Raw genomic sequence first — 25,314 nt, 5'->3', positions numbered from 1 at the left:
GATTTCTGGACTCCAACATGCTGCTACATAAATAAAATATATCTATAGTGAATATAAAAAATGTTTTTATATTAAATTATATAGCAAAAAAGAGCTCAGATAGATAGCAGAGCCACATATGAATATATGGATACAAATATAACATTTGCTACTTCCAAAAACATGAGGGCAAAAAAAGAGGGCAGAAAAAATACAGGATGCCATAACACAGAAATTTGGAAAAAAAAAACGAGGGAAATGTAAAAATAGTATGTAATACTAATTTAAATATTCAATAGTACAAAATAACATCTTGTCTTTTGTTTAAGCCCTGAGGCGCCCTGGTTCCCAATTTGATGATCCAGTATACCTCACGGTTCAACAATTTCTGTCTATGGTTACCACCGCGTTTGGGCAAAAAAACTTTTTCAATAGCAGATAACTTAATAGAGGAAAAATCCCCGTGGTGGTGTTGGGCACAATGTAGTGATACAGATGAAACATTTCTGGAATTAAAGTGAGGTATATCTGATAAATGTTTCCTAATACGGGTTTTAAGACTATTGGTGGTGCACCCCACGTACTGTACCTTGCACGTCACACACGACAGGAGATACACGACATATTTTGTATTACAGTTGATGTATTGTCTAATATTATATGTCGCTCCTGTCGCGTATGACGTGACCACAGACGTGGGAGACAGGATATTGCAGCAGATGCAGCGTGTGTGTCCGCATCTGTAAATGCCTACAGTTTTCAACCAGGTAGGTGAAATAGTAGTGTGGGAAGAAAAAAGTGAGGGCGAAATAGACTGACCAAGTGTGGGAGCACGTTTAGCCACACACCGAAGACCTGCATGCATGGTATCTGAAAGTTGAGGATCAGATGAAATTAGTGGTAAGTATTTTTTTATGATACTGCAAATCTGGGGAAATTGGAGACTATATTGTGTAGAAAAGACCATGGGTTTAAAAGTACTGTTTGTAATTCTCGGGTATTGGCTTTTGAGTAGACGGTCTCGGCTCCTGGATCGGGCAATGTTGTCTGCACGATCCAGTGACCACTGTGGATATCCTCTGTTGCGAAGGCGTTTGGATAACGCATTCATTTCAACAGAAAAATCCATGTCCCTAGTGCAATTCCGTCTGGTTCGGATAGCTTCTCCAATAGGAAGGTTATGGATGACATGTGGGGGGTGACACGAACGAGCATGTAAGATGGAATTAACCGCAGTTTCTTTGCGATAAGTAGTAGATATAATTTTTTGAGAATCCGTGTCACCCCTCATAGTCACATCCAAAAAAGACACGTTAAAAATGCAATGATTAACTGTAAAGCATAAGTTCAGCATGTTGGAGTTCAAAAAATCTTTGAAACAATCCAAATCTTTGGCATCCCCCCTCCATATAAATAGCAAATCATCAATATACCTGCCATACCAATGTATATGGGACTTGAATATATTAGTAGATGAATATAAATACAAACTTTCCCAGTAGGCCATGTATATATTAGCTATAGATGGGGAAAAACGTGCACCCATCGGGGCCCCGGTGGTCTGCAGGAAGAACTGATCATCAAACATAAAAAAATTGTGAGTAAGTAAATAATCCAAAACAATGATCATGTATTCCTGCAGACCAGCGGGGTATTCAGAATATGTGGTCAGAAACCAACTCATAGCAGTTTTTGCCTGGCTGTGGGGAATTACAGAATAAAGTGAAGTTACATCAGCTGTAATCCACGTTAGTCCCTTAGACCACTCTAAACTTTCTATTGCTGATAAAAGATGTTTTGTATCCTGGATGTATCCAGGCATAGTAGGAACGAGTGGTTGAAGGAGATTATCTAGCCAGGCGGATAGGTTCTCATTAAGGGAACCTATCCCAGCAACTATGGGTCTGACTGGTGGGGGGAAACAATTTGTGGGGGGAAACAAATTGTTGAACCGTGAGGTATACTGGATCATCAAATTGGGAACCAGGGCGCCTCAGGGCTTAAACAAAAGACAAGATGTTATTTTGTACTATTGAATATTTAAATTAGTATTACATACTATTTTTACATTTCCCTCGTTTTTTTTTTCCAAATTTCTGTGTTATGGCATCCTGTATTTTTTCTGCCCTCTTTTTTTGCCCTCATGTTTTTGGAAGTAGCAAATGTTATATTTGTATCCATATATTCATATGTGGCTCTGCTATCTATCTGAGCTCTTTTTTGCTATATAATTTAATATAAAAACATTTTTTATATTCACTATAGATATATTTTATTTATGTAGCAGCATGTTGGAGTCCAGAAATCGGGTTTAAACATTAGCGGCACATGCATCTGGGTTTGTTTTTGTATTGTTCAGAATATAAAATATACTTCTTCTATATATAAATTTTGTCAATTTCTGTTCGAATACATTTGTACAACCATGCATATCTTTCCTTAATCTCCTCTTTGAAGTGATTGTGACCTATTCACACAGGTTTCCCTGACATGTGTGCGTTTTTTACACACCTTAGGTACATACATATGAATGCGTATTTGATAATTTAAATAATAATTCCTCTACATGTAATAAGTTCTTTACACTTTGCGAACATATGTATGCCCTTAAATGTGTACTTTTGTCTTAACCAATACTTTTGTATGTTATACTATGTATATTTTACTTTGTGGTTGTGAGGGGTTAATGCCTGACTCCAGGAGGTCGGTCATGTGAGCAATCACTTTTCCTTCCACCTGGGAGAACCATGTCATTTCCTCTATATATACCCAGACAAATGTGGTTTTATCTTATGTACGATTAAGGGTGCTAACGCATCTGAAACGCATCACATTGACCCCTGTTATGGCTTTTTAAGCAATAAAGAATCCGTTTTGCACGAATCTTGGCGCTGGACATCCAGTTTCTTGTTATGCTTTTAAAATGTTTGACTAAAAGCCGAGGTTAGGCTGCATTTACACCTCGTTTTTTTTTACATACGGGTGCCGGATCCGGCTGGGGGAGGGGAAAACCGGGCGCTCCCGTACCCCAGTCGGATCAGCCTGTGACTCCATTTACTTTAATGAGCCGACGGAGTCAAACGGTGACTCCAGTCGGCTCAGTTTTGACCCGTATGCGGTTTCCTGACCGGACCTAAAACCGTAGTATACTACGGTTTTAGGTCCAGTCCAAAAACGGATACAGCTCATTAACCCCTTAAGGACTCAGCCCATTTTGGCCTTAAGGACTCAGACAATTTAATTTTTACGTTTTCATTTTTTCCTCCTCGCCTTCTAAAAATCATAACTCTTATATTTTCATCCACAGACTAGTATGAGGGCTTGTTTTTTGCGCGACCAGTTGTCCTTTGTAATGACATCACTCATTATATCATAAAATGTATGGCGCAACCAAAAAACACTATTTTTGTGGGGAAATTAAAACGAAAAACGCAATTTTGCTAATTTTGGAAGGTTTTGTTTTCACGCCGTACAATTTCTGGTAAAAATGACATGTTTTCTTTATTCTGAGGGTCAATACGATTAAAATGATACCCATTATTATATACTTTTATATTATTGTTGCGCTTAAAAAAAATCACAAACCTTTTAACCAAATTAGTACGTTTATAATCCCTTTATTTTGATGACCTATAACTTTTTTATTTTTCCGTATAAGCGGCGGTATGGGGGCTCATTTTTTGCGCCATGATCTGTACTTTTTTTTGATACCACATTTGCATATAAAAAACTTTTAATAAATTTTTTATAATTTTTTTTTTAATAAAATGTATTAAAAAAGTAGGAATTTTGGACTTTTGAAATTTTTTTTCATTCACGCCGTTCACCGTACGGGATCATTAACATTTTATTTTAATAGTTCGGACATTTACGCACGCGGCGATACCAAATATGTCTATAAAAAATGTTTTTTACGCTTTTTGGGGGTAAAATAGGAAAAAACGGACGTTTTACTTTTTTATTGGGGGAGGGGATTTTTCACTTTTTTTTTACTTTTACTTTTACATTTTTTTACACTTGAATAGTCCCCATAGGGGACTATTCATAGCAATACCATGATTGCTAATACTGATCTGTTCTATGTATAGGACATAGAACAGATCAGTATTATCGGTCATCTCCTGCTCTGGTCTGCTCGATCACAGACCAGAGCAGGAGACGCTGGGAGCCGCACGGAGGAAGGAGAGGGGACCTCCGTGCGGCGTTATGAATGATCGGATCCCCGCAGCAGCGCTGCGGGCGATCCGATCGTTCATTTTAATCGCGAACTGCCGCAGATGCCGGGATCTGTATTGATCCCGGCACCTGAGGGGTTAATGGCGGACGCCCGCGAGCGTCGGCCATTGCCGGCGGGTCCCTGGCTGCAATCAGCAGCCGGGATCAGCCGCGCATGACACGGGCATCGCTCCGATGCCCGCGGTTATGCTTAGGACGTAAATGTACGTCCTGGTGCGTTAAGTACCACCTTACCAGGACGTACATTTACGTCCTGCGTCCTTAAGGGGTTAAAGGGGTATTCCAGGAAAAAAACTCTTTTTTTTATATATCAACTGGTTCCAGAAAGTTAAACAGATTTGTAAATTACTTCTATTAAAAAATCTTAATCCTTTCAGTACTTATGAGCTTCTGAAGTTTAGGTTGTTCTTTTCTGTCTAAATCCTCTCTGATGACACCTGTCTCGGGAACCGCCCAGTTTAGAAGAGGTTTGCTATGGGGGAATTTGCTTCTAAACTGGGCCGTTCCCGAGACACGTGTCATCAGAGAGCACTTAGAGAGAAAAGAACAACCTTAACTTCAGAAGCTCATAAGTACTGAAAGGATTAAGATTTTTTAATAGAAGTAATTTACAAATCTGTTTAACTTTCTGGAACCAGTTGATAATTCATAAGCCTCTGCCAGTTAGACACCGATCTGTACAGGTTTCCTACCTCTGGCTATGAACCATTCACCAACAGCAAGCAGAGATCTTGAATTCGGAGATTGCAAATTAAAGTTTATTAGAATGTTGCATAACTTTTTCACTAGGCCAGTGTTTCCCAACCAGTGTGCCTCCAGCTGTTGCAAAACGACAACTCCCAGCATGCCCAGACAGCCGAAGGCTGTCGGGGCATGATGGGAGTTGTCGTTTTGCAACAGCTGGAGGTACTCTGGTAGCGAAACGCTGCACTAGGCAAACAGACTGTCCTATTTTAGCTCTGCTACATCAGACTTTCACTAGATTACACTCACGCCAATAATGACTTTGCACAAGCTCCGCACTGAATAAATATTTGCTTTCCCCGACCTCGATGGGTAATTTACACCATAGTGAAGGTAGGTAACAGGGAGAAACCGAAGATCAAGAACATAAAAGAAGACATTCATAGTATTTCCTGAACAAAGCAGCAGTTAAACACACAGAAAAAGAGTGCAAAAGAATGTATTAAAGGGGTACTCCGGTGGAATTTTTTATTTTTTGTTATCAACTGGTGCCAGAAAGTTAAACAGATTTGTAAATTACTTCTATTAAAAAATCTTAATCCTTCCAGTACTTATTAGCTGCTGAATACTAGAGGAAATTATTTTCTTTTTGGAACACAGAGCTCTCTGCTGACCATCAGGAGCACAGTGCTCTCTGCTGATATCTCTGTCCGTTTTAGGAACTGTCCAGAGCAGCATATGTTTTCTATGGGGATTTTCTCCTACTCTGGACAGTTCTTAAAATGGACAGAGATGTCAGCAGAGAGCACTGTGGTCATGATGTCAGTAGAGAGCTGTGTTCCAAAAAGAAAATAAAATTTCCTCTGTAGTATTCAGCAACTAATAAGTACAGGAAGGATTAAGATTTTCTAATAGAAGTAATTTACAAACCTGTTTGACTTTCTGGCACCAGTTGATTTAAAAAAATAAAAAGTTTTCCACCGGAGAAACCCTTTAAAGGGGTACTCCGCACCCCTAGACATCTTATCCCCTATCCAAAGGATTGGGGATAAGATGTCAGATCCCCGGGGTCCTGCTGCTGGGGACCCCCGGGATCTCGGCAGCAGCACCCACCTGTACAGCTTCCACCTCAAACCAGCAACTCTGGAGGCTTCGGATCCCGACCACAATGGCGGACGAGCGTGACGTAACGACTCCGCCCCGGGTGACATCACGCCCCACCCCCTCAATGCAAGTCTATGGGAGGGGGCGTGATGTCACGCTCGTCCGCCATTGTGGTCGGGATCCGAAGCCTCCAGCGTTGCCGGTTTGAGGTGGAAGCCGTACAGGTGGGTGCTGCTGCCGAGATCCCGGGAGTCCCCAGCAGCGGGACCCCGGTGATCTGACATCTTATCCGATAAGGGATCAGTGTCTGATCGCGGGGGGTCCGACTTCTGAGACTCCCCCCGCAATCTCCTGCACGGGCCCCCACATTGCCGCTCTATGTGAGCGGCTAATGTGAGTAGCGTCTACCTCTCTGAGATCGATGGTACGTCCCCATACAGTTCTATGGGAGAGGTGGGGAGGCACGAACGCTGCCTACCTGCCTCCCACATAGAGATACATGGAGGAGGCATGTCGGCCACAACGTCGCGCTGCGGCCGGCACACCTCCTGCACAGGAGAGCCGCGGCAGAGCCATGGCCCCATACAGGAGATCGCGGGGGGCCCAGCAATCAAACACTTATCCCCTATCCTGTTGTCTTTTGCTGCAGATGTCCTTTAAAGGAGCAATACTAACAAATGGGGCAAACTGATCTCCGCTCCAGTGGATAAAGGATCAGGCATGAAGAGTCACACTCCATTGCCATGAATAAAAAAAAACTACATTTGGAAAGTTTTTAGACCCTTTACATTTTTTTTTTTACATTTTTATGTTGCTCCTTGAGCTAAAAAAAAAAAAAAAAAATATATATAATTCCAGTCCCTTTAACTTATTAAAAGAGAGGAGAAAAAAAAAACTACAATCCTGCAGTGACATAAGTATTCATACCCATATGTCAGAAACAACATGGTCTGAGTCTCTCAGGAGGGTGGAGGCTGCTTTCAGAGAGGGTATTGCATTGAGGGGGGCGGGGCTATGATGTCACAAGCTCCCGGCTCCAGCGTTCCGAACAGTTTGTTCCAAATGCTGATCAGCGGAGTACCCCTTTAATACTTTTTTATTTTAGCACAAGGGGCAACATGAATTGTTAAAAAGTGAAAGATTCTGAAAACTTGCATTGTACATAATCGCCTGAGCATTAAAGGGGTATTCCTATCTTATAACATGATGGTATATTATTAGGATTTTCCTTAAATTTAAAATCCGCGGGGGTCAAGTGAGGCAGCGTTCACACATTCCGGGGAATGCACGTGGCCTTTGGCATGGCCATTGGTGAACCCACGGGAGCGAGGTTTTGGCCCCATTCATTCTGCGGCATGTGGGAACATGGCCTTAAAGGGGTACTCCACTGGAAAACATTTTTTTTAATCAACTGATGCCAGAAAGTTAAAGGGGTTATCCAGGAAAAAAATTTTTGTATATATAGGTCAAGTGGCTCCAGAAAGTTAAACAGATTTGTAAATAACTTCTTTTAAAAAAATCTTAATCCTTTCAGTACTTATGAGCTTCTGAAGTTGAGTTGTTCTTTTCTAAGTTCTCTCTGATGACACCTGTCTCAGAAACTGTCCAAAGTAGAAGCAAATCCCCATAGCAAACCTCTTCTACTCTCTGCAGTTCCCGAGAAAAGCAGAGATGTCAGCAGAGAGCACTGTTGCCAGACAGAAAGGAACAACTCAACTTCAGTAGCTGATAATTATTAGAAGGATTAAGATTTTTTAATAGAAGTATTTTACAAAATCTGTTTAACTTTCTGGAGTCAGTTGATCGATATATATATAGATTATATAATCTCTCTATCTAAAAAGTTTTTTCCTGGAATACCCCTTTAAACAGATTTGCTAATTACTTCTATTTAAAGATGTTAATCCTTCCAGTACTTAGCTGCTTATTAGGAAGTTCTTTTCATTTTGAATTTTCTTTCTGTCTGACCACAGTGCTCTCTGCTGACACCTCTGTCCATTTTAGGAACTGTCAGGAGCAGAAGACGTTTGCTCTGGGGTTTTGCTCCTACTCTGGTCAGTTCCTAAAATGGACAGAGGTGTCAGCAGAGAGCACTGTGGTCAGACAGAAAGGAAATTCAAAAAGAGGAGAACTTTCTGTGGAGCAAATAGTATCTGATAAGTACTGGAAGAATTAAGATGTTTAATCTGTTTAACTTTCTGGCACTAGTTGATTTAAAAAAAAATAAAATAAAAATGTTTTCCAGGGGAGTACCCCTTTAAAGGGGTTTGCCCAGAATTAGAAAAGCATAGCCACTTTCTCCCCCCAAAACAGTGCCACACATGTCCTCAGTTTGTGTGTGGTATTACAACTTATCAGAGTCATTCACTTCAATGGAACTAGGCTGCAATACCACACACAGACTGAGGACAGTGGTGGTGCTGTTTCTGAAAGAAAGCAGCTATGTTTTTCTTATCCTGGACAACCCCTTTAAAAGGCCGGTGTATTGCCACATTGTGTAACACCGGCTGGATTGCTTTCACCTGTATCTAGTGCAAACAAAAACTGACCAGCAACTCACCTGTTAAAATGATCCCTACAAACATCCAGGCGCAGAGGAAGAGGTTGCCGGCCCGGGGGCTGAAGTCTGTTGTCAGCTTTCCTTGTGCCAGAGTAAACAGCATCCCGAATATCTGCAAGAAGAAATGATCATTAAACCACAGGGGACGCCGCAGCACAGTCACATGACCACTAATAGCAGATCATTTTACATGAGGAAGCCTTAGGGGCTCTTGCATATTGCGGTTTTGTTCTGGCAATTCCCCACGTAGAATAAATAATTTAATCATTTTATAGTTTGGATCATTATGACCGTATTAATCAATGCTCGGCCAAAATGTTTCTTTTTTTATTTTTTCTTCCCATTTTTTCCCCCCATGCTATAGAACAGTGTTTCCCCAACCAGGGTGCCTCCAGCTGTTGCAAAACTACAAGTCCGAGCAACTCCCAGCAAGATCTGCTTTATAGTAAGCCCCATGGAGATGAACAAACTGAAGCTGTCCCCATTCACATACATGGGAGAGGTGTCTGGGTATTCTTTGTGACCTTTGCAGAGGTGATTCTACAGGGAGGGGGAGGCTGAGCTGTGAGCTTAATCTATTAAGATCCTGTTTTATCTGTTTATTGGCGTCACCTATCACTGTAATCCTGTCTGTGATGATAAGGAGGATACTGCTGGGAAGGGATCTGTACAGAACAGGAGGTCACAGCTTAGTTTCAGCCCTAGAGGATGAAATGGAAACTGCAAGGTTCAAGAATTATTTTATAGTTGAGATCAGCGTTTCCCAACCAGTGTGCCTCCTGATGTTGCAAAACTACAACTCCCAGCATGCCCGGACAGCCTTCGGCTGTCCGGGCATGCTGGGAGTTGTAGTTTTGCAACAGCTGGAGGCAACCAGGTTGGGAAACACTGATATAGAGTAAAGATAAATCATAATGTTTTTCTAAAAGCGTTAACTTTTCTTTTTCAGTCCTATGGCACCGGACCATGCGATCATTTGCGTCTATGACACACTGCAATATTTCTTGATGGCAGCGTATTATGCCTGTCAATGTAAAACTGGCATCCTATGGGTAGGTACTGATGGGGTGGGCAGTGGGAGACCCTTATCCTTCTGTATGTCTGATATCACACCACGGAAACACAAACCCCAGGATAGGTCCTGACTTATGTGTTAAAGGGGTTCTCCACCATAAGGTGATTTTAGTACGTACCTGGCAGACAGTAATGGACATGCTTAGGAAGGATCTGCACTTGTCTTGGGCCTAAATGACTATGTTGTGAGATTACCATAATACTGTGGCTAGCTTTTTGTGAACTGGTATTTCCTGTTTGAGTTTTCTTCTTTGCCTACAAATCCCATCATTCCATTTTCCTCCGGGCCCTTAAGTATGAGCAGTTTTGTATTGTAATAAGAAACGTAAAAAATAAAATAAAGTAAAAAAAGAAATATGTATATCTATATACACATACCAAAATATATACACATATATACACTTTTTTACTATGATTATTACAAATATATTATATATATATATATATATATATATATATATATATATATATAAAAAACTCAATGTGTGTTTATGCATGTTCCACACGTCCAAACGGCAGGGATGTGGAATTCCTATCGCCCGACACCTGGGACTAGCAGTTTTGGGCGCCGGGCAGGTCAATTTGTCCGGCCCTCAGCCCAGCTTCGGGCAAGCAGGGCCGGACCTGACAAGTGTGGCGGATCTGCAGTCTGTATGGAGCAGGATCCCGACTCCTGCCCGCTCCATACTCTGCAGCCTGTGTCCTCTGAAGCAGAGCAGGGGAGATGAGAAACTGTGTATTTGTCTTCTTTCCCCTGCTCTGCAGACGTGCGGGGGGAGATGAGGGGGCGTGGCTTCTTGCTCCCCGTGCAGACCTGCGTCCTCTGCCTTCACTCCCCCCAGCTTCGGAGAGCTGAGGGGAGGAGGCACATCTGCACGGGGAGATGCTTGTGACGCTCTGCAGTATGTATGGAGCGGGCTTGGGATTCCTGCCCGCTCCATACTCTGCAGCCCCCGGCTGTTCTCAGTAGCCGGGGGCCGCCGCTAATAGCCAGCATGCGGCGATCGCCGCGACTGGCTATTAACCCTTTAGATCGCTGCTGTCAAAACTGACAGCGGCGTCTAAAGGGAGATGTGAATGCTCCCTGGTCGCAGCGTGATCGCAGGGGGGCGATCCACTATAGAGGTAGCCGGAGGACTTACCTCTGCTTCCTCCTGTCCCGGCTCTGTCATTGATGGATCCTGGCTGGACCAGGCTCTATCAATGGATCACCGAGCACACAGATTAATAGAGTTCAATAGAATCTATTCATCTGTCTGAGGAATCTAATGATTCCTCATAAGTGTAATAAAGTGTAAAAAAAAAAAAAAATAATAATAATAAATAAAAGTTTTAATAAAAGTTTGAAAGACACACATTAACCCAGTGGTCTTCAAACGGTGCCCCTCCAGATGTTACAAAACTACAATTCCCAGCATGCCAGGACAGCCGTTGGCTGTCTGGGCATGCTGGGAGTTGTAGTTTTGCAACATCTGGAGGGCCACACAGTTTGAAGACCACTGCATTAACCCCTTCCATGTTAAAAGTTCAAATCACCCCCTTTTCCTATATAAAAACATGTAAACATAATAAAAATAAACATATTTGGTATCACTTCGTGCGTAATTGTACAACCTATTAAAATATAACATTATGTATCCCGTACGGTAAATGTAAAAAAAATACCAAACCACAGATTTGGAAATTTTATAATATCCCCCCGAAAAAAAAAGTAAAAAAGCGATTAAAAACTCAGATCAATACCAAAATGGTACCGATACAAAAAACAGATTATGGCGCAAAACATGAGCCCTCATACAGCCTGGTATGCGGGAAAAAAATAAAGCTACAGGGGTTAAAAAATGGCAATAAAAAAAAAAATTTTGAAAACGTTCAGAATTAGTAAAACATGACGTAAACGATACAAATCTGATATCGCTGTAATCAGGCGGCCTAAAGTATAAAACTAACATGTTACCTCAACCACAAGGTAAATGGCGCAGAAAAGAAAAACCACCAAATCTGCTAAATTATCTTTTACTATTTCAATTTCACTTCCCTAAATATATATATATATATATATATATATATTATTTTTTTGGTTCAGAGAATATGTTATTGAAAAATTAAAAGGTATCATTATAGTAGGTAGTTATGGTTATTATAGGGCGAGGAGGAAAAAATCTGAGCGTAAAAGCGAAAATTGGCCGGACAAGTGGATCGTCATGAGGGACAAGTAGATTTTGCTCCATTTTAGTCCCATGGTCAAGTAGTTTTTGATAAAATTTCCACACCCCTGAAATGGCTAAAGATATTAACATGAAACTAGGCCCCCATGTTACTGATATGTCAACAACAAACATAGGATAGGTGATTTAACCCTTACTCACCCCCATTTGCCAGGGTCAGGGTTTTTGTTTAAAGTCCCATACAAGTCTATGGGAAATATGTTACTGCATAACTTCCATACTACTATGATAATACTTGGTCACATGTTATTTATATGTCCACAAAAAATATAGGATAGTTATTTTAACCCTTAACTACCTCCATTTGTGAGGGTCGGTGTTTTTGTTTAAAGTCCCATGCAAATCTATGGGAAATGTTTGTTCCCACATAACTTCCGTACGGCTGGAGATATTTCAATAATACCTGGTACACATATTACTTATATGTCAAATAAAAATATATAATAATAGTTTTAATTAACCCTTACCCACACCCTTATATAAAAGATGGGTTTTTGTTTCAAGTCACATGCAAGTATATGGGACTTCCAGTACCTTACTCCACAAGCTCCGCTCTGCATCTCCTGGTGAATGTGTCAGCCTGGCTTGCAAGCCACACCCCATCTCACAAAGCCAGACCCACTGTTTAAGCCCAACCCCTTTTATTCTCTACCCTTTTTGTGCATCGGTCTGGCTTGCAAATCACGCCCAGTCCCACAAAGCCACTTCCCCTTCTATTTTCAGTTTACAGTATCTTCATCACAAATCAGTCCCACCTGAGGACGGGATATGAGGACGGGATATGAGGACGGGATATGAGGACGGGATATGAGGACGGGATATGAGGACGGGATATGAGGACGGGATATGAGGACGGGATATGAGGACGGGTTTAGAGATGAGCGAACTTACAGTAAATTCGATTCGTCACAAACTTCTCAGCTCGGCGGTTGCTGACTTTTCCTGCATAAATTAGTTCAGCTTTCCGGTGCTCCGGTGGGCTGGAAAAGGTGGATACAGTCCTAAGAAAGAGTCTCCTAGGACTGTATCCACCTTTTCCAGCCCACGGGAGCACCTGAAAGCTTTACTAATTTATGCAGGAAAAGCCAGCAACCGCCGAGCCGAGAAGTTCGTGACGAATCGAATTTACTGTAAGTTCGTTCATCTCTAGACGTGTTATGAGGACGGGTTATGAGGACGGATATGAAGTTGATTTTCCTCCCCAACAAGGATTAGGAAGGAAAAACTGGGCAATGCCGGGTACTCGGCTAGTAAAAAATTTTAATAATAAAAACAAATTCTGCTGGTTGACAGTATGGAATGTGTCAGTATCAAACATGTCAATATCACAACCTAACGTAGTACAAGCCATATAAAACTCCTTATTGTGAATTTATATTACTTATGGACTACACTTTATTCCTCTATACCTGTGTTTACCAACCAGGGTGTTCCAGCTGTTGCAAAACTACAACTCCCAGCATGCCCGGACAGCCGAAGGCTGTCCGGGCATGCTGGGAGTTGTAGTTTCGCAACAGCTGGAGGCACCCTGGTTAAGGAAAGGCTGCTTTTTACAATATGAATCTGAGCAGGACACACCCAGGCGCACCGCACATGGATAAACCTGGCTAGAATGAATAGTAAGTGCTGGAGGAATTATAGGATACAAGAAACCTTCTGTATATCCTGCTCAGAGAACATCATAAATAACTACTGTCATCCCGGGATTGCCACCAGGATCTGCCGTCCTGCCCAGAAATTGCTGTATATGAAGACAAGCCGGTGTTAAAATGAATGAACCGCAGTCTTCTACAAAACTAAATATTTTGGGAACAGAATAAGCTCATATTAAAAAAAAAAGTGTAAAAGTTTTTGCAAACATTACAAGGCAGGGAGAAAAAGGAACCAGAAGTATCTGACAATGTCATGGCATTAAAGGGGTACTCCACAGATAGTAAAACAGAGCTAATTTCTTTTCCTCCAAAATCAGCACCACCCCTGTCCTCAGGCTGTGTGTGGTATTACAACTTGGCTCCATTTATTTCAATGGAACTGAGCTGCAATACCGCACACAACCTTAGGACAGGGGTGGTGCTGTTTTTTTGAACAAATTAACTCTGCTTTTCTAATCCTGGATAAAGTGACTGTCCAGTCAGGACCTCAAAAACTGTATGTAATCCCGTCTCTACAGGGAATACTTACCTGCTATCTTTATTTTTCTCAGTACTTTCTGCATTGCTGATTTTTAGCTTTGAGGACCACCGATTATCACAGGATTAGAGGTCAATTGTCTCTGAGGGAATGGAGCGGCAGTGCACAGGCACAATATTTGGAAATCCCATAACAAAGGGAGGGGTGGCCGAGCATTTGCGCTGCTGATTTTGTTTGCTTGGGGGACACGGGAACTCCGCTCATGGGGTTGGTTGGGGTCCCATCAGTCAGATCTGCACTGTTAAGATTGTTATCACTTAGGAAGATAACTTTTCTCTTGGATTAAACGTGTTACCCACCATAAGGGGATTTTAGTACTTACCTGCCGGAACTGGGTATTACCTGTTGGATTTCGTTCTCTAAACTACACATCCCATAGTTCCATGCTTGAAAGTTTGAGATCACTTTCCTTCCTCCAACACATCAGCCACCCCACCCATTAAAACAGTGTTTTCTAACCAAAGGGCCTACAGCTGTTGCTAAATTGAAGCAGGACAGGCTCCCTCTGACCACCTGACTAGTGATGTCAGGTCTCGGCACACTGCAACCTGGGAAATCCCGAGACATTTTTGTATACAATTTTGTATGCGGTTAAAAATAAATATTGTGGTGATAATCAGAGCAGAATTGTGAGAAAACTGTCACACACAGGTACAGACACTACATGAACTACACTAACTTTACATAGCATAGTCAAATTCTGGAATACCCCTTTAACCCTTAAAAGAGGCTCAAATATTTTCAATAACTGCAGGAAAAATGTTCATTTGGCTAACAGTTATCTCTTCTGACCTTACCATGCATATAAGCACAGAAACACGGTCACGTATTCTAAAGGAAGGGGTAAGCTGCAGCCCGACAGCTCTGGCAGCAGCTTATCCCTCCTGGCTCTCCAACGACAGATCTTAGTTGAGTGAAAGGTCGGACATAACTGATTTTTACAGCCTAACCCTTTTCTTCACCAGGATCACCTGTCGGTGGAGAGTTGGGAGGCCTCCATATACCTTAGATAGGTGGATGAACACACTGGATGTGGAGAGTTTGGATGATTTTAATATAAGTATATATGGGCACCCTAAAGCTGGGTTCACATGGCCAAATTTGTGTGGAATGTCTGCTTGGAAAACATGGGCGGACATTTTGCACATTTGCATGATCCGGCAGGAGCTAGGACCGCTCGGAAATGTGCTGTCTCAGATGGCGGAATGCGCAGAAAGAATAAACCAAAGAAACATCATGTGCACAGTGCAGCAGAATCCCATTAAAATCAATGGGACTCTGCTGCAGTGGAATTTTCGTGCTGAATTCCTCATGGACAGTCTGCCAAGTAAACCTACCCCAAGACTGTTGGCAGTGCACATCTAATCCTCATATATTCCATCGATCTCTAGAAATAGCATCAAAACTCTGTTCCACATAACATGTTCAAAGTATCTTATTGTAATAGAAGGAGTTTGGCATTTGTACCAATGAAGATGTGAGCGTCTAGTCAGCAGTATCACCCCTGACTAGGACAAGCCATGACCTCTGAGATGCAACTAGTAACATATAGCGCTGAACCTTACCAGTGCCTTTAAGTTAATATGTTTCTTATTTTCCTACTTTGCAAAACTATTGCTTATATGTAAAGAAACAGAAGTGGAATAGTTTCTGCGCTACGTTTGCCAGTTTTTTTTTTTAGCTTATTTATTTATTTAACCGGTACCATTTTCGCAAACAAATTAGTGCCGCTCCTGCCGAATACCTTAAAGTGGGTGGGTCTAAGGAGGAGAGGTGTGGTCTCCTACAGCACGAAAGATTTACAAGTTTATGCCAGAAATCGGAGTGAATTGTATCCAAGAAAAATATATATATATATCTCTCAACTGGCTCCAGAAAGTTAAACAGATTTGTAAATTACTTCTATTAAAAAAAAATCTTAATCCTTCTAGTACTTATCAGCTGCTGAAGTTGAGTTGTTCTTTTCTGTCTGAGTGCTCTCTGATGACACCTGTCTCGGGAGCTGTCCAGAGTAGGAGCGAATCCCCACAGCAAACCTCTTATACTCTGGACAGTTCCTGACATGGACAGAGGTGTCAGCAGAGAACACTGTGGTCAGACAGAAAAGGACAACTCAACTTCAGCAGCTGATAACTATTGAAAGGATTCAGATGTTTTAAATTGAAGTAATTTACAAATCTGTTTAACTTTCTGGAGCCAGTTGATCTAAAAAAATAAATTAAAAAAAAATAAATAAATAAATAAATAAAAGTTTTTCCCTGGAATACCCCTTTAAGGGTACGTTCAGACTAGCAGATCCACAGCGTATTTTATAGCCGGGCACTGTACTGGAGATTGTGGGGGTCCCAGCGGTTGACCCCCTCATGTGACCAGACATTTATCCCCTTTCCTGTGGATAGGAGAAAAGTTCCAACTACAACTATTTATTAACTCCATTTATCACAACGTGAAGGGTACCTGTAACTGGATACAGTAACACAAAAATATAACAACACAATAGACTTTTTATTTTTTAAACTATCATATTCTGTGTATTTATCTTTGGTAAAGTCCATAGCAAGGGCCCTGCTTGGACACTTATCTACTAAAATATTATTGTTATACTACATATACACAACTAGTCCAGAGTAACCATTTTTTACACACACACACACACACATATATATATTATATATTATATATATATATATATATATATATATATTTATTATATTTTTTTATATTTGTCTAGAGGTCTGTATCCCGCATTTGTTATCTTTTTATTTGGCACAAAGGTTTACGTGCAACAAAAGCACCTCAATATAAATATATATATAGATATAGATATAGATATAGATATAGAGAGAGAGAGAGAGAGAGAGAGAGAGAGAGAGAGAAAGAGAAAGAGAGAAAGAGAGAGCGCGAGAGACCCACACAGATATATATATATATTTTCACATAGTGTGAGCCCCCCAGTTCCTATTTTTTAACAGGAGGTAAGTTCTGTTCCCCGGAGTACTCCTTTAAATTGTAGCAGATTTTAGCGTATGCTGCATAAACAGCAAAAAGGGTGACTTAATAAATTTGACTCTAACCTACTCGCATAACACCAGTCTTTAGTAAATCTTCTACATAAGGCAGTGTTTCCCAACCAGTGTGCCTCCAGCTGTTGCAAAACTACAACTCCCGGGCATGCTGGGAGTTGTAGTTTTGCAACAGCTGGAGGCACACTGGTTGGGAAACACTGCCACAGGTTTCTGGGTGACTACTAATGGGGCTAAATAGTTTGCAAACTTCTTGCATTTAAACTTTATAGTGAACAATTTTGAAGGGCAGCTCTAGCAATCTGGGGAAGAGGGAGTTTATACGAGTTGTAGTTTTGCAACAGCTGGAGAGCCCCAGGTTGGGAAAGTAGTGTACACTCCTATGTGTATAAATACCTGTGCGGAGGCGTTCAGCAGTCCCGATGACGTGCCTTCCGACTCTGGGTATGTGATCTCTACAGCAAACTCAAATCCCAGGGGAAGATATCCCGTCATAAAGAATCTAATGGAGACAAAAGAGACCTCCCCGCCTTTAGATTGGAAGCTTTGGTGTACTGTGAAATGTAAGCACTAAAGGGATGACCATTACAATGCTGGTAAGGTTTAGGGTGGCGTTTCCTAACCTTTGGCCCTCCAGCTGTGGCACAACTACAACTCCCAGCATGCTGGGAATTGTAGTTTTGCAACTGCTGGAGAGACACAGGTTGGGAAACACTGGTTAAAGGGGTTATCCAGGAAAACTTTTATTTAAAAAAAATTTTAACAACTGGCTCCAGAAAGTTAAACAGATTTGTAAATTACTTCTATTAAAAAAAACATTAATCCTTCCAATAAGTATCAGCTGCTGAAGTTGAGTTGTTCTTTTCTGTCTGGCAACAGTGCTCTCTGCTGACATCTCTGCTTGTCTCGGGAACTGCACAGAGTAGAAGAGGTTTGCTATGGGGATTTGCTTCTACTCTGGATAGTTTGCGTGATAGGTGCCAGAGAGCACTTAGACAGAAAAGAACAACTCAACCTCAGCAGCTGATAAGTGCTGAAAGGATTAAGATTTTTTAATAGAAGTAGTTTACAAATCTGTATAACTTTCTGGAGCCAGTTCATATTATGGCACATGGTTTGGACATTATACAACCAAAGATACATCGAATGGTATAAAATGGCCCTGACACCTGGAATACCATAACCTGTAATTTCTCATGTATTTAGCTGCATCATCACATCAAACGCAAAAACTGCAACTAGTAAGAACTTACCCTTCAGAAGAAATAGTTACATCTGATGCCCTGTGGTAAATAGCCATAAATTATCTTCTCACAGGAAGATTTATATTCTATAGAAATACATTTTGGAAAGATTCCTGCTTAAAGCCCATGTTAACCTTAACACATTATTGTGCAGTTTTACAGCTGAAATCTCCCCACACACAGCTTGTTCTGGTGATCTACAGCAGAATAGTGAGTGCAACTCTGGAGTATAATACAGGATATAACTCAGGATCAGTACAGGATAAGTAATGTCATGTATGTACACAGTGACCTCACCAGCAGAATAGTGAGTACAGCTCTGGAGTATAATACAGGATATAACTCAGGATCAGTACAGGATAAGTAATGTAATGTATGTACACAGTGACCTCACCAGCAGAATAGTGAGTACAGCTCTGGAGTATAATACAGGATATAACTCAGGATCAGTACAGGATAAGTAATGTAATGTATATACACAGTGACGCCACCAGCAGAATAGGGAGTACAGCTCTGGAATATAATACAGGATATAACTCAGGATCAGTACAGGATAAGTAATGTAATGTATGTACACAGTGACCCCACCAGCAGAACAGTGAGTACAGCTCTGGAATATAATACAGGATATAGCTCAGGATCAGTACGGGATAAGTAATGTACGTACACACTGACCCCACCAGCATAATAGTAAGTACAGCTATGGAGTATAATACAGGATCAGTATAATATAACTCAGGATCAGTACAGGATAAGTAATGCAATGTATGTACACAGTGACCTCACCAGCAGAAGAGTGAGTGCAGATCTGGAGTATAATACAGGATATAACTCAGGATCAGTACAGGATAAGTAATGTAATGTATGTACACAGTGACCCCACCAGCAGAATAGTGAGTACAGCTCTGGAATATAATACAGGATATCACTCAGGATCAGTACAGGATAAGTAATGTAATGTATGTACACAGTGACCCCACCAGCAGAATAGTGAGTACAGCTCTGGAGAGAGGTTGTGTTCTGCTGAGCTCCTGAGTCTTCCAGTGAAGCAGTGATTTCCATCCGCCCCTCCCCAGGTGTGTGGCAGATACCTGGGTAGAGGGTTTTCCTGCTATGGAGCCCCAGGAGGCTTCATCTTGCACTCCCCGTACCCGGCCGGCGGTGGGTGCAAAGGAAAATGCGACGGCCAGCAGCCAGGATGGGGTGAGACGATCCACCAGGGCCCATCGCCATGTGGGGCCCCCTCCCCCATCCCCAGCTGGGAGCTGCAAGGCTTCCAGCAAAAGTTCCTCTGGGAAAAGAAGCTCATCCAGGCAGAGGAGTGGAGTGAAGGCTTCTACCTCAGGCTCCTCAGAACCCCAGCAATGGGGGGTCAAGGGGCCAAGGGAATCCCTGGAGACTTTTGGTTCAAGAATCCAGGCAAAGATGGCCCAATATGAGCAACTTGGGAAACAGCTTCGTGGTCTTAGAGAAGACATAAAGTTTACAACTTACCAGGCGGATACAGCAGCCAAGGGCAAGAGAGCAGCATTCACTGCAAAGGTGAGAGCACTAAAGAAAGAGGTGGAGGAGATTGTGCAGCTGAGAGCGGACATTGTGGCTGGAGCCGGCTTCTTCAGTGAGAAGATACTTAATGAGGAGAGGTTCCCCAAAAAGGGGGTCTCCAGAGGTTCAGAAAAAGAAAGTCACCAAGATGAGAGTGAGGAGGAGGAGGAGATGGAGGGAGGTGAGGAGGGGGATGTGAGTGAGGGGGATATGGACACGGGTTCTGTTTGTACCACCACTGTTACCCCAGACCCCCCACTTACCCTCAGTGAGGACTATATAAACCCGGCTCAGGTGGCCTTACCTCCCTCCAGTGAGGAGGATGATGATGATGGCAGTGACTGTAGTGATTGCAGCGGCTTGGCAGATGGGGGTCTCCTGCAGGCAATTGTTATGCAGGAGTCCCCCACTCGTCTAGAAAATTTTTCTTTCGGGGATGATTTGGGCCCAGAGGAGAAGAAAAAAGCGAAGGGCAAGAAGAGGAAGAAGACACAGGCAGTGAAGTTTGTCTTTGCTCCCTTCCAGCAGCCTGGGTCGGCTGAAAAGTCGGTTCAGGGTGCTGGGTCCCCCAATCTGCCAGACCCCGTTTCTGTAGTGGAGCGGGGCCAGCATGGGGGATACAGTAGTGCACCCAAAATGGCCGCGGGTGCTATAGAAAAAAAAGGGCACCCTCCTGTGAGGGGGGAGGGTGTCCAGGCACCAGAAAATAGCGGCAGATTTACCAATTTGGGGGGCGGTCCCCCGATTGAAGCTGGCAGTATAGGTCCTGGCACTGCGGGGCACTCCCCTGTGAGGGGGGGGAGTGTCCGGGTGCCGGACCTTGTTGGTTCAGGGGGCGGTCCCCTAGGTTACTCAGTTGGTACCAGTTCTGGCGCGTCGGGACTCTCCCCTGTGAAGGGGGAGGTTCTGCGCCCGTCAGCTGCAGTAAGCGGGGCGGGAGTGCATCCGGTGGGACAGCTCCCGCCAAAATCTATGGCGCCGTGCGAGGGGGCGGAGCCTGTGTCCGTGCCCCAGAAGACTGAACGGAGGAGCTGTGCAGCGCTGATCCTTAAGCCAGCAACCCTTGTACACGGAGCTATAGACCAAGCCAGCCCGGCCTCTAATACATCAAGGGACAGTGTAGGCAAGAGTGAAAGTGAGGGAAAAAATGTGACTAAAAATGGTAATGTGCAGAATGTGAGTTATAGTGTGCATGGGAGGAGTTGTGGTAGCAGTGTGGATGAGGGGGGAACTTGTGGGGTGCAAGAGAGGGGTGCAAGTGGAGTGCAAGAGAGGGGTGCAAGTGGAGTGCAAGAGAGGGGTGCAAGTGGAGTGCAAGAGAGGGGTGGTAGTGGAGCGCAAGAGAGGGGTGGTAGTGGAGCGCAAGAGAGGGGTGGTAGTGGAGCGCAAGAAAGGGGTGGTAGTGGAGCGCAAGAGAGGGGTGGTAGTGGAGCGCAAGAGAGGGGTGGTAGTGGAGCGCAAGAAAGAGGTGGTAGTGGAGCGCAAGAGAGGGGTGGTAGTGGAGCGCAAGAGAGGGGTGGTAGTGGAATGCCAGAGAGAGGATTGGTGGCAGACACCTCTGTTAAGAATAAGGGTGCTGGTCTGGGGTCTGGATCAGGTTCTGGTTCGACTGCCCCCCCGGTAGTGGCTGCTTCTCCCAGAAGCTATGCCAGCGTCACTGCCGGGGGATCAGGGGGATCCCCATCTCCGTCTGGCTCTGGTGGTCACTTGCAACAGCGCCTACTGGAGGCTCTACGTAGGGGAGACAGGTCAATCCATGTAGAGGGGAGGGGTGAGGTTGACCTGTCTTTTTGGATAGAAAGACATGGCTTAGGCGCATTCCGAGAACATAATGGGGAGGTGGTCTGGTCCCTCCCGACATCCGGGCAGGAAAGTGGCCGTAGGAATGTGGTCCGTTTAGTGTGGAGGGGCGAAGATGTGTGTCCGCCACGGGGTAAGGTGGTTGAGCTCCTCCTCCAAATGGAATTCAGGGCAAGTGACATCTTTGCCCTGATCCACCCCTACGCTACTTCTGAGTTTGACATCAGCTTTGTTCGGCCGGAGGGTCTTGAACTCTTCTGGTCGAACTATGAGGTGGTGAAAAACGAGCCCGGCTGGCGGGATTTTGCCGTAAAGGCGATATCCCGTCAGAATTTGACCAAGAAAGTGACCGTTTTGACACGTAACGAGTCACTATCTTGCTATGATATCATGACCTGGCTCAGCCGATATGGGGATGTGACGGACATGCCAAAAAAGAACTATGACGAACATGGGATCTGGTCTGGGGCCTGGACGTTTTCCATCAAACTGAAGCGTTCGGGGAGCACTGTTGCCCACATCCCATCAGCTGCTTTTCTAGGGAGAGACAGAATCCAAATTTTCTACCAGGGGCAGCCCAAGGTCTGTCACAGGTGCGGCAGCCCCACTCACTTTAGCGCAGCCTGTACTGTGCAGGTCTGTGCTCTGTGTGGTGGGGTAGGTCATCTTGCCGCATCCTGTAGGCAGATCAGGTGTCATCTGTGTGGTGTCTTAGGACACCCTTTCAGCCGTTGTCCTAGCGCCTTTGCCCGTGCGACGGTCACCTTGGCTGGAGACAGCAGTAATGTTGCTTCAGCTGGGGAGGGCACGAGTGCGGGTGAAGGTGCAACAGGGTCAGTGAAGAGGAAAAGTCCCGCCAAGCTGAGGCGGGAGGCTAATCGGAGAAGGAGCAGGGAGCTGGAGAGTTCCCATGTGGCAGGGGTAGCTTCTGGCCCTGCTCCAGAGGTTAGTCCTGAAACTGCTGAGGCCCTGGAGGAGAATGTGCTGGATGAGGAAATGGGGAGAATCTGTAAAGAAGAGGGCAGCAAGGCCGATCTTTCCGATTCCTCCCACTGTGAAAGTGTGGATGAGGAGGGTGAAGAGAGGCCAAAAAAGAAGGGCAGTAAAGGGAGAAAGAAGAGGTCAGAGCCCTCTAGTCCCCGTGCTACGGACCAGGTCCCAAGCGGAAGCTTACCTGCCCCCCCTCTGATTGATCTGTCTAACCGGTACTCTGTCCTTGAAGACATCTCCTCCCCCTCCATGGAGGGGGGGGTCAAGGATGGGGTGCCTGAAGTGGGGGAGCCTCCAGGGGGAACTGGGCCCTGTCCACATGGGGCAATTTCCTCAGGGGATGGGGCCAAACCAGAGCCAGGCGGAGATGGCGATTTAAAAATGGACCAGTCTGAGTCCAAAAAAAGGTTTAAAGAGAAAGAAGCCTCCTCTTCCGGGGATGAGGGGGTAAAGAAAAAACAGAAATGAGGGGGTTAGGGCTATCTAACTCAATCACCCATGATGGCGGCACTCACCCCATTGACGCTGGCATCTATTAACTGTGCCAGCATAAAGTCTGATACGGCTAGATTCGCAGCCTTTGATTTTCTCGGCCGTGTTGAAGCCGATATTTTGTATCTGCAGGAGACCAGGTTGTCAGATCTTGCCTCTCTGGTAAAAGCCAGGAGAGAGTGGAGGCGTGGCCCCTCCCACTGGTCTCTTGCGGCTGAGCCGTATAGTGGGGTGGCGGTCCTTTTTACCGCTCCTGTTGAATGCAGACGGGTTATTGAGTTAGAAATGGGGAGGTGCCTGATCTTAGATGTCCTCATGAAGGGACAGGAGCTCCGGCTCATTAACATCTACGCCCCACAAACCAAGTGGGGACGAAAAGATCTCTTTATGAGGATTAAGCCCTTTCTTTTTACAAGCCGACAGGTGATCTTTGGAGGGGATTTCAATACTGTCACGAGATCCCAAGATAGGAGAGGCTCCAATGATCGGTTGGCTTATGATAGCATAGCTCTCAATAGTATAGTTAGGGAAGCTCGCCTAGAGGACGCCCACATCCGGAGCCCCTCAGGCCAAGCGGGTTTCACCTATCATCGAGGTAGCTGCAGGTCTAGAATAGACAGGTTTGATTTGAAGGAGGAAGCTGTCTCTTCCGCAGTGTCCGTGGTTGAGGTGGAGTTCTCCGATCACTGTATGATTTTGTTTTCCTTGAATGTTTCAGAGACCCCTCGGATGGGTAAAGGTTATTGGAAGCTGAATTCGGCCCTCCTGGAGGAAGCAGAGATAAGACAGTCCTTTGAGGATTTTCTTCAGAGTCAGGTACCTTTACTGGGCCTATGTAGTAGTAAGTCAGAGTGGTGGGAGATGTTCAAGAAGCGGGTTGCGGGGTTCTTCCGCCAGCTCTCGAGCCTCAGGTCCCTGAATAGGTATCGCCTGTATCAGGGACTGAGGAGGAAACTCGAGCTTCTCGTCTCGACTGGAGGTAGCCGGGAGGATATCTCCAGAGTGAAGTCCTTGCTGATGAGGTGTCAGTACGATAGGCACGCATCTTTGGTTTTTGAGAGGGATTTCGGGAAGTACCGCTCGCCCGACCCTTACAGAAACTGTAAGATGTCAGTGAGTAGTAAAGTCATTTCAGGACTGATTGATAGTACGGGATCTCTGAATCGGTCCAGATCAGGGATCTTGGAGGTCGTCAGATCCTTCTACTCACACCTCTTGGGAAGGAAGGATCTAGATCGAGACGGGATGTCGGCTTTCCTGGCTGAAACCATTCCTGAGCCAGGGGTAGACCCCTCTCTTGATGTTTTGGCAGAAAAAATCAGGGAAGAGGAAGTGAGACTGGCGATTGAGGGGCTTGCCCCCAAGAAGTCACCAGGTCCGGATGGCTTAACATCCGAGTGGTACAAGACCTTTAAGGAGTCTTTAGCTCCCCTCTTGACTGAGGTATTCAATGAGTGTCTCTCCTCGGGCACTCTGCCGAAGTCAATGAGGAGGTCAGCCCTGATTCTTCTCTCAAAGGGTAAAGATCCCAGCCGTATTGAGAATTGGAGGCCCATAGCTCTTCTCAATACGGACAGGAAGCTTCTGGCCAAGATACTGTTTAATCGGCTGGTGAAGTTTGCACCCCGGCTCCTTTCGGGGGCCCAGCACTGCTCTGTTCCAGGCCGAAGCACATTAAGTGCTGTTCTCGGTGTCCGGGAGGCAGTGGAGCGGAGTAGTGCAGGTCTCTGGAAGGGGTACTTGCTGTCCCTGGATCAGGCCAAAGCATTTGATCGGGTGAACCACGAGTACCTCTGGTCCGTCCTCCTGAGATATGGCTTACCGTGTGCTTTTATTAATTGGCTTAAGACCTTATATGCAGGGGCAGAGAGTTTCCCGCTGGTGAACGGTTGGTCTGGCCGCTCTTTTGAGGTGGGGTCTGGAGTCCGTCAGGGTTGTCCTTTGAGCCCGCTTTTATACGTGTTCGCAATCGATCCCTTCGTCCGGAGGGTAGATTGTGAGCCGTTGGCGGGAGTCGGGATGAGTCTGGCGGAGCTGGATGTCGCCCAGAGAGTGGTGGCGTACGCTGATGATGTCACCATTTTCGTGTCCTCGAGAGAGGAGGTCGATGTGGTGATGTCGGAGGTGGAACGCTACTCGGAGGCATCCGGGTCTAAGATCAACCG

The 25,314-nt window shown here is 44.4% G+C and overlaps 1 protein-coding gene across 1 annotated transcript in view; it reads right to left on the bottom strand.

Annotated features, from left to right (window-relative positions):
• FLVCR1 (FLVCR heme transporter 1) overlaps window positions 1-25,314 on the bottom strand; it is a 70,634-nt gene that overhangs the window by 15,466 nt on the left and 29,854 nt on the right. The window contains exons 7-8 of the mRNA XM_056568268.1: window positions 17,475-17,580; window positions 8,564-8,675 (exon numbers count right to left, since the gene is read on the bottom strand). Coding sequence (XP_056424243.1) covers window positions 8,564-8,675; window positions 17,475-17,580 — 218 coding nt within the window. The remainder of the gene's footprint in view (window positions 1-8,563; window positions 8,676-17,474; window positions 17,581-25,314) is intronic.

This window comes from Hyla sarda, chromosome 3 (assembly GCF_029499605.1).
Source record: "Hyla sarda isolate aHylSar1 chromosome 3, aHylSar1.hap1, whole genome shotgun sequence".
NCBI classification, from domain to species: Eukaryota; Metazoa; Chordata; class Amphibia; order Anura; family Hylidae; genus Hyla; species Hyla sarda.
The sequence above is the reverse complement of the archived record's forward strand: the minus strand, read 5'-3'. Positions and strand labels throughout refer to the sequence as shown.